Source organism: Charadrius vociferus, unplaced genomic scaffold (genome assembly GCF_000708025.1).
Source record: "Charadrius vociferus isolate BGI_N301 unplaced genomic scaffold, ASM70802v2 scaffold329, whole genome shotgun sequence".
NCBI lineage: Eukaryota > Metazoa > Chordata > Aves > Charadriiformes > Charadriidae > Charadrius > Charadrius vociferus.
Genome location: NW_009649982.1, coordinates 215,363 through 225,818, shown reverse-complemented (window position 1 = coordinate 225,818; position 10,456 = coordinate 215,363). Strand labels below are relative to the sequence as shown.

General features: G+C 40.1%; 1 protein-coding gene across 1 annotated transcript; it reads right to left on the bottom strand.

Annotated features, from left to right (window-relative positions):
- Positions 1-654: 654 nt before the first annotated feature.
- Positions 655-7,777, bottom strand: CCDC181 (coiled-coil domain containing 181). Its single transcript, XM_009891612.1, has 5 exons — positions 7,639-7,777; positions 6,121-7,098; positions 3,621-3,767; positions 1,416-1,570; positions 655-817 (listed from the first exon to the last, which is right to left on the bottom strand). The coding sequence occupies exons 1-5, from the start codon at positions 7,774-7,776 to the stop codon at positions 655-657; spliced, it is 1,581 nt and encodes a 526-aa protein (XP_009889914.1). The 5' UTR covers position 7,777.
- Between the last annotated feature and the right edge of the window lie 2,679 nt (positions 7,778-10,456).

The window sequence follows — 10,456 nt, the reverse complement described above, 5'->3', positions numbered from 1 at the left end:
CATGGATGTGTATCCAAGGAATCCAGCTTCCTTGATATTGGTGAAGGTCATAATTCACACAACACTTTAATTTCATGGAATAGAAGACTACTGAATATGACTCACAGAAACAAGTTTCAAAAACTATTGCACGTTCACATATGTGTTAGCCACTTTCCCTGAACTAAAATAAAATAGTCCTCTGGTCTAGCCAGAATTCACAGCTGGTCAATAGTCAAGTGCTACAAGAAATGGCATTTTCCAACAACATGACACCTTGTACAGTCTTCATCACAAGCAGCAGCAAACAGCAATATTAATCCAGCAAAATTTCAACATTTTACATAATAGCCTGCATCCAGGAATTCACGGTGGGGTTGAGTATGAAGTGCCTTTTAAAGATAGGAACTGTGTATTTGCCACCCTCACATAGAGATCTCACGCTCATTTAGATTTGGACAAACCAAGAAGATCCCTGAGTTATATGTAAAAGCAGGCTTTTCAACAAAATTACAAATAAATAGATAGTAAAATCATTGTAGGTGAAGGGAATTGTTAAACTTGCTTGAAAGCTTTAAAAACACCACCAGAAAGTCAGTAGCACTAAAGAGCAAAAGCTCAAGCCATAAAAATTAAGAGGCTTGCCACCAAGAACCCTGTGGTTACATCGAACTTTCAACTGTAATGGTCTGTGAAGCGAAAGGATTTAGGCTCTGAATTAATGCAATGGATGTTCTGCATCTGTTTTGCTCTTCTGGCTTCCAATCTAAGCTGCCTTGCTCTCTCTTTAGCAGCTAGTTCTTCTGCTCGTTTTTCTTCTCTCTTTCTTTTCAGCCATCTGTGGAGACAGAATCAGGACTAGAAGTACTGACAGTTGCAACTGAAAGTTTTACTTCATGGATTCAAAGGAGACTTGCCCCCATTCAACTAGACTCACCTGGTCCCATAGGATAAAGTTAGGCTGGGCCAGTCTAAAAGCCCGCCACTCCTAAACATGGGAGGCACCACTTTTCCATCCCAATCCTGCTTCTGCACTCCCCTTTACCTCCCTACTTTTGTTGAGCTGATTCAACTCATGGACTCAGGCTGAATCCATTTTATTGGATTAACTTTCTGCTTGTTTAATGAACTGAGCCAACCCAAGACTGCTCCAGAGCAGGCAAAAAGGGCTAGAGGAGAAGGATCTCCCTTTTTCAGCAGAAGCAATTCACTATTTCAGCTCAAGTTCCAGCAAGTAATTTCACAACAGTGAACAATCGACATCAAGGAATGAATGTATTTTTGCTAGGCTGCAGGCTTATGAGGGCATATTCATGCAAAAGAAATCCCCCACCAATAAGGACTTCAGCAGTAAAGATGTACCATAAAATAACTAGTCTTAAGCCAATAGACTACAAATTTGTAAAATATGATTCCCCAGGAATGACCCTACTCACTCTTTAAAGGCTCTGTTGCATTCTTCTGTTCTTGGAAAAAAGGCAATGCCCTCAGCTTGGCGTCTCAAAATTTCGATCTGTTTTTCTTTCATGTGTTCTTGGTGCTTTTTTTTAAGCCATAACTTGAAGGCTTCTTCTGGATTCCTGTTCCTCTCCTATTAAAAAAAAAAAAAAAAAAAAAGACATATATACACAAGGATTATCATTAAATGACCTTTATATTAATCATGTTACAGTAATTTTTTGAACTCTACTGGTATCTACCATCCATGAAACATACCTCATAAGTAAACTAGAGCATATGCTAATCTGGCATGGAATACATACGTGAGCAAGCATTCAAAGTGCTACGTTTTAAAAAATACTGAATTTAGCTTTTCAAGCTCATTGCTGCAAGGCAGAGGAACTTTAGAACAGCATCTGAATCTTCAGGTTTTGGTCAGGTCACAAGCACTCACTGCTTGCCAACAAGTTCTGATGGTAAGGAATACACTTCAAAGGCTTTTCTGGCTGCTTATTCACTGCAAGGTTCAAGTCATGCTCCTGATAAAAAGGAGCATCACTGTATCTCCTGTGATTTTATAGCTATTAAGTTCATATATGCAGCTTCTACAGTGCAGGCCACCCTGCCAAGCAGAACAAGCCTAAACATGCAAGTCAATCTAGCTCTTCACTAAAACAAATGTAACAAAAATATTTCATATAAACATAGAATCATAGAACTGCCTATGTTGAAAAGGACCTTGAAGATCAAGTCCAACCATCAACCTAACACTGCCAAAACCACTACTAAACCATATCCCTAAGCATCATGTCTACCTGTCTTTCTAATACCTCCAGGGATGGCAACTCCACCACTTTCCTGGGCAGCCTGTTCCAATGCTTAACAACCCTTTATGTGAAGAACTTTTTCCTAATATCCAATCTAAATCTCCCCTGTCATAACTCGAGGCCATTTCCTCTTGTCCTATCGCTTGTTATTAGAGAGAAGAGGTTGACCCTCACCTCTCTACAGCCTCCTTTCAGGTCGTTGTAGAGAGCGGTAAGGTCTCCCCTCAGCCTCCTTTTCTCCAGGCTAAAACAACCCCAGTCTCCTCAGCCACTCCTCATAGGACTTGTGCTCCAAACCCCTCACCAGCTTCACTGCCCTTCTCTGGACACGCTCCAGATTCTCGATGTCCTTCCTGTAGTGAGGGGCCCAAAACTGAACACAGTACTCGAGGTGGGGCCTCACCAGTGCTGAGTACAGGGGAATGATTACTTCCCTAGGCCTGCTCACCACACTATTCCTGATACACACCAGGATGCCATTGGCCTTCTTGGCCACCTGGGCACTCTGCCAGCTCATGTTCAGCCACCTGTCAACAAACACCCCTACGTCCCTTGAGCAGCTTTCAGCCACTCCTCCCCAAGCCTGTAGCGCTGCATGGGGCTGTTGCGACCCAAGTGCAGGACCCGGCACTTGGCCTTGTTGAGCCTCATACCATTGGCTTCGGGCCCATCAATCCTACCTGACCAGATCTCTCTGTAGAACCACCCTACCCTCAAGCAGATCAACACTCCTGCCTACCTTAGTGTCCTATAACTCTAAATTTTCATATGCTTAGTGTCCTGGTTTCAGCTGAGATAGAGTTCGTTCTCTTTCTAGTGGTTGCTGTGTTTTCAGACTTGGTAAGAAAGGCATGTCAATAATGCATATTGTTTTAGTTGTCTATACTAGTCACGGATTTTTTGCAGCTTCCCACAGAAGCTGAGAAGGAGCCTAGACAGGACAACAGAATGGCCAATGGAATATTCCGTACCACAGACATCATGCTCTGCGGCCGGTGATGTGGGGGTGGAATCCACAACCTTTGCTGGGGTTGGGCTGGGCAACCAATTCACTGGGTGGTGATAGTGACTTGTGTCTTGCATATTCTTTTACCATTACTATTATTATTGCTGTTATTTTGCTTTTCCATTATCTTTCCATTAAACTCTCTTTATCTCTACCCATGAGGATTTTTTTCCCCTTCCGCCCGCTCCCCCCTTTCTCCCTCTTCTCTGTACCCTCCTGAGGGTACAAGAGCGAGCAAGAGGCTGCATGGTCCTAGTTGCTGGCTGGGGTTAACCCAAGACCCTTAGTTAAGAACACAGGCTTAGAATTTGGTTTTCCTGTTTAACAAGAGCACTATAGATTCCAGTCCTACATGAGGGATATCTTACTTTGCTGTTCAAGTCTTCTAGCTCCTTTGCACGACGAATTCGCTTTTCTTCTTGCACTTGTTCTTTCTTCTTCTGTAGCCAAGCTTTAAAAACCATCTCATTCTCTCTTCTCTTCTGTTCCTCTTGTTCCCTTTTCTTTTCTTCTTCCTTGAATGGAATTAAGAGTGAAGAAAAGTAGTCTTTAAGAGAATCCTATTAATCTGCAAAGGCCTTCATTGTCACAATAGACAATAAATAAGCCATTTGAGTTACATGAGAGAGACACCAAAATGCTGATGAAACAGGAATACTCAACAACTGCATCACGGTTGATACTACTTGTAGGAAGAAAAAAGTTTGAGCACTTCTGCAGTTCAGGTTATGTTCAGATACTTTCAGTTTAACCCTTTTTTGTGATTACCTCCATTTCCATGATACAACTCAACTCACAGATATTTCAACAGCAACAGGGGAAGACTTAAAATTAAGCCTGCCCAATAGCTCTGACTGGCTTAAAATCAGATTAAACTGATGCATTTTTAAAATTACTGAAACTCTCAGGCTTGTTGGACCACTAAACCCTAAAGGATATTTAACTACCTATGGACTGCAGGCACTACCTTATAAATAAAGATTATTTTCTGCACATAAAGTTGTAATGTGTTTACTTAAGGCGTATTAACAGCTTAACACTTTTTTCAAGTTTACAAAATTGAAAAAACTTTTTTGCAATTATTAATCGCATTTTAGCTAATGACAAGTACCTACAAAGAGGAGAAAGGCTTCAAACAATAGTTCAGAAAGCTGATGAGGACATTTTACCAGGTTTTGATTCTCTTTGACACAAAAGCTACAATCCCCACTCATTTCAACACTCAGAGAAATCTGTTCTTCTTGCGAATTGAGGGTGTCTTCCCCACCTACCTACAACTTTCAGACTACCCTCCAAATTTACAATTTGTAATTTACTGAAATGAAAGAAACCCACCAAAATGAAGCAAATGCATTCCAGTAATGTCAAGAAACGTTTCATGCCTGTGAAATCTGTCACGGAATGGAAGAACTCCATTCAAGAATGAAGAAATAAGGTGATACATTCTTACCTTTTCATATGTCAGCCAACAGAGGAAGAGATTTAGCACACACTCTTAGGAAAATAACCTTCCTTACCTCCACCACACTACCTTTTACTTCAAATAGGCAGAGTATGGTGTCAAGAGATCTAGTCTTGTGTGTAAACAGAAAACACATCAGTAACTCTTCACATTTCATAGCCCTGGTTACTGAGCTAAGCCTCAGCAAACTTTTCAAATAAAGCAGGCTAGACCTATTTCCATGAGGAGAAAGCAACTTTGAAGCTACTTAGCCAGCTTACTTAGAACATGATGGCACAGAAAAATGGTAGATGCTTCCATGCTGTTTTTATAGAGCAACGTACATAGCAAGCTACCTTTTTGCAATTTTATCATCATAACGCAAAGTGAAGAAAAACGTCTAAGTTTTTAAAATCTTTGGTAAAGATTTCTGAAGTTCCTGTTATAGCTGTCAGAGGCTGATTCTCTATTAAATATTATTTTTTTCTGAATAAAGAGCTGAGAAAGAATTAAAAGTTGGGGTTTTTTTTCCCAGTAACACATAAGGTAGTGATTTGATTTTCTAAAATAGATTTTCTTTTCTTTTAAATTACTACCCTTTATAGATACAAGAAGAATAGCCTCAGTACTGGCAATGTTTTCGTATTTTTGTCCTCTATGTAGTGCCTCGGTAAAACCAAATCAGAAGAAAAAGTAGTATCCACTGACAGAAAATAAGGAAAATAACCTACTTTGCAACAAACTCATCGAGAAAACACTCACCCATGCAAAACCTTTACAGGAAAAGAGTATCCAGTTATATTATCAGTCCACAGGACTTGACCTGCATGCATCTTATGCAAGCAACAAGGCATGCCACTTTTGAAGTCAGCTATATCTTCCATACACGTTAAACACACTCTGCTTTGTTCATAGTTCTCACAGTCATTCTCCTGTGTAATCTTATTTTATGACTGAAAACTCTCTGATATGATAACTGCCTATTACATACTTTATGAGCACCCAAATGTGCACCTGCATTACTGTGGTTAATGTTAACTTCTTGCATTGCAGTGTACTCTACAGAGATACAAAACCATGTGCTACGTTCCAGTAAACAGTGGGGCTGTAATGGAACCTGGGCAGAAAGAGAGTCAACAAGCAAAAGCAGGAAGTATAATATAGCAGAAGGCGGCCTATTTATGAAGGATATATTAAATAAATACTTGATTTCTCCTGTAAGCAAGGCATGATCCTATGCCACTCTGTGGGTTTTTTTTCTTCTGCGGAAAAGAGTTTTAAGAGATTCTCTACAAACTCCAGAGCATAATAATAATAATAATGCCCCTTTTATCATGCAAAAATGGAGTAAAGGCCCTGAATATGTGGTCTCTGTGAAGCAAAGGAACTGGATGGTCACTATGATCTACTTGTCTCTGTATCTTTACCTCTTTCCTCAGTTTTTCTTTCCTTTGTTCTAACTGCTTCCGCAACTCTTTTTGCCTGGGAGAAAGACAGTAAGTGGAACTTCTAACAGGCGCATTTGCAGATTGTGCTCTCTGCGGAGTCTTCCGTCTTCCCAGACCTCTTGCTGCATTGATAGCAGAATTTGGACGACGCTTAGGGTTAGATGGAGGCTTAGGGAAATACACACACTCTTCTCCAACAGGAGAAAAAGAATGTGCTCCTGGTCTTACTGGAGGTACTTCCTTCATTCCAGAGACAGTGCCAAAAGGACCGTAGTGTGAAGATTTTGGAGACATGTGTTGAGTTTCAATATCAGTAAAAGAAACACTTATAGGGGGCAAAAAGCCCTGGCTTTCAATATCACGTAAACTTAAGAGTTCAAACTTCCCATCTTTTTCCACTAGGATTTTACCATCCTTCTTTTCCTCACCCTTGCCAGCACGTGGTGAAAGTGATGTGCTTTCCTGTCCTGTTTCATTAGAAATGTGCAATCGAGATAGCCTGTTTGAAACATCATCTCCTCTTGCAAAGTCAGTTTTACAAACTTCAGCATCTTCTAGAGGAGGAACTTCAAGATCCACCAACTTATCCTTAAATTTTAATTTCCGTTCTCTGTTCTGATCTACAGGAGCCTGATTCTCCAACAGTTTGTTAGCTTCTTCAATCTTTTCTAAGATGTAACGCTTTATTTCTTCATCCTCTTCCTCATCCAGTTCCTGCTGGTTTTCCAGCTTCGATTCCTGGATAGAGCTTTCACTATCAGTATCAGATACACGGTCCCCCTGTTTAACATCAGACGTGGATTCCAAACTCTCTTCATTGGAGGGTCTCACTTTTGCATCTACATCTGCCTCTGAAAGCTGATCTGGATTTTCTTCCATTTCCTCATTGTCTTCCTCAAACTTGTCTGCAACTTTAACAACTTGTGCTTCAATATCCTCTTCATTTTTTTCAAGATTCTAAAAAAAAATTAAAATAAACTAGTCTATTCTCCCAACAAAGAACAGTATCAGAGAAAGAGAAAAGAAATAGTGAGACAGAAGAGCAGTACTAACTACCCTAATTGCAAAACAGGCTGTCAAATAGCACATGTCATAACTAACAGTTTTTCTTAGCATTAACAGGTTCTCCATGTTCACATCTACACAAAGTTTAACTAACCATGGCTTGCACCAGCAATCAGTGACAGCATAAAAACAGAACAACGTTGTTGCAGAAACATTTAAAGGAATCCAGAAGTACTTTTGAAACAAACATATTATTTTCAATGAACACTAAATTTTCTGGTTTAAACCAGAAAATTTGTTTTAAAACAATTATAACCAAACTAACCAGTACACTGACTTATTTTTCACTGTAATTCCAATTAACTTTCATTGTCAAAATTCAGTGAATATACGTACACATTTCAAACCATACTGAATTTTGTGTTTATGATTCCAAATATTACTCAATTTTGTCTTCTAAATAAGACAACCAGCATTTAATTTAACAAATACCTCTCCTTCACCAGGGTTTTCTTTTTCATCTTCATTAATTAGCCATTCAAGGTCTTTTTCAAAGTCATCCTCATATTCTCCACTTTCTGTTAAATCACCCATGTCTGCTGGATCTCCTTGGTTTTCCTTTTCACTCATTTTGGTGATGGGTTAGAACACTACTATAAAGAGGAGAGGGAAAAAAAATGTTTTAAAACTCGAGTGACATACAAATATAGAACACTGATATCTCTTATGGCATCAAGCTTGTGAGCGGTGTCAATATAACCAGGTAGACAGTGCCACAGCACCTCAGAACTAAGGATCACTAATGGTTTCTAAACATGGAAGGTTTTGCCATTTCCAGCTCTGACTAATAGGGGAAGATTTGAGTTGAAGCAAACCAAGGTGACTTACTCAATGTCTTGCAGTGAGTCTCTGACAGCGCTAAGACTAGAACTCATGATCTCTTTAAGTGTTAGTCCCATCCTTTAACAAAGAGATCGTTGGTTTATGTTTATTAGAAGTACTACCAGCTTTCATTGCTCCCAGATGTGTTTTACATTGTTGGTTTTTATCTGCCTGACCCACCTTCCTTTAAAGAAATCTTAACTTGTTTAAAGTTACATTGCAAAGATGTAGGATACACAAGTCCTGGAAGATCTATGCCATGGTTTACAGTAGATCAAATTATGAAAAAGCTTCTCCCATAATGACATATTCAAATGAGAAGACATTCTTTTGATGGCAACATTCTGCTAGAGTGACTGAACATTTACAAGCAGCTAGCTTTCAAACCGTATCACCTCCACTAGTATTAGGGGTAAAGAAAGTCACACAGACACCAACTGAGAGTGCTGGGAAAAGGATTCAGTTCCGGTTTGAATTTCTGAGGGGGACAACAATGGGAAACACTCAGTAGCCAGTTAATCAGGCTGGATATAGTCATATGCATGACAAAACTGAAGACGAGCTGCTATAATGATTGAATCTTTTAAACGATCTTTGGACTGCATAGCACACAGGTGCCAACAGCTCCTGAAGGGCCGCTTAAATGCCAGCACTCAGGGGTCCAGGCTGACTGCCTGCACCTATCAGCTCAGCTCACTCAATTGAAGGCATCTGTCTCCACCTGAAGACACAGAAGGGTTACAGATGTGGAGAGACACATCAGCCTAGACAGCTGATTCCGTTCGTTTTACAGCTTTAGCCACTCATCATTCCTTCCCTAATTTGTTTATTATCATTTACAAAAGCAACATAAAAGAAGGAAATGTTGATTATTCAAAAGTTCCTATTCTCTTTGTACCCTCTGCTGGGGGCTGGAAGGTGTCACTTCTAAGCGTCTCTCTAATAGGACAAATCTGTGTCATTTACAACATACTAAAAGAACTCGATATGAGTATTAGCATATGGCAACACAATACAGGATGTAAGAGTTTGCTCTGACCCTGGATGGTCCTGGAACAGCAAGACAGCACTTGCTGTGTGACCATCCTGCCCTTCCAGACAAGAAGGGTTGCACCCGGACTTCCCAATCTGTCTAAGCATTTTATTGTGCATTTTGTAAAAACCCTTCCATCCAGAAGATACTGCTTAAATTCCTTCAAATTTTTGTTTTAAATTTTGATTAGCATCTCAGAGTTCTCAGTTATTTACTCATATGAATACCAGCTCCTCTTCTTAAAACTCTGTGTTTTATGCTTGACAAGACTGCTGCTCTTTTAGACCTCAAAATTTAGTCACAATTTGTTTAAGAGGAAAGAATGGCAATAAAGCTGGGCATTTTTGTTGCAAACTTGTATGTATACAAATGTTATAAAAGATCTTTTTGTTTGATCCATATTTTGTTCATGAAAATCTGGCATTTTTTTTCTCCTAATTCACTTATTTTTAGCCATCACTTACCATGGGAATCACTCTAGAGTTCTCCGAGTTTAAATTTTCAAACTTGTTCAGACTGTTGCCTTGGCTTTCCACATCATGTCTATTTCCATTGTTTTTCCTGTACCTCTTTTCATATGACATGTAATCCTTTTTGTTTGGAAATGTCCCTTCCTTCACAAAGATCCTTGGTTTGGGTGGTGACATGTACGTAAGTTCTTAATGGAGGTTACATTGCTCTAGTAGGTATTCAGCACAAAGGAACTATTTCTCTTTAACTTCACCATTATCGTAACTGGTTGCAAAAGCTACAAAGGTGAAATACGCCTTTAACAAAACACATTCATGTCAGTCTGTGACACTCAACACAGATACTGAAAACTGTTTGATTTATTTAGGATACATATAATAAAGGGGAGCAGCATAAAAATCAGCCTCTTCTGTTATAACATAAAGTAGTCATGGCTGAAGAGACAATCTCAGTTTAATGACCTTGTTTCAGAAAATCCTGAGTCAGCTCCTGTTCTATTTAGGGTCTTGTGAAGTAAAGATCAAAGTGCTTCAGCTTTAATAGGGAGCAAAAATATTCAGAAAATCTCAAGTCTTCATTTTCACCTTCATTTTCTAGTCAGAGAGAGAGAGAGTGTGAGTGAGAGTGTGTGTGTGTGTGTCCGCCTGAATCGTTGTGCAAAGCTTAGCAACACCTCTGCGGGGTTATATTGAGGCACAACTTAGGCACAGTTACCACACCAAGAGGGACAGATTCATGATGGGCTTTGGTTACTTTGCCCCTTGGTACCAAAACACACACATACACGCACACACAGAGATTCAGAAGCCCGAACCCACCACGGTTGCGGTGGAGGCCGCCCAGCCCGCCGGCGGGCCCTCGGCGCAGCCCGGCGGGCCCAGCACCACCCCGGCTCCGCACTTCAAGGCGGGCAGACCGGCGAAC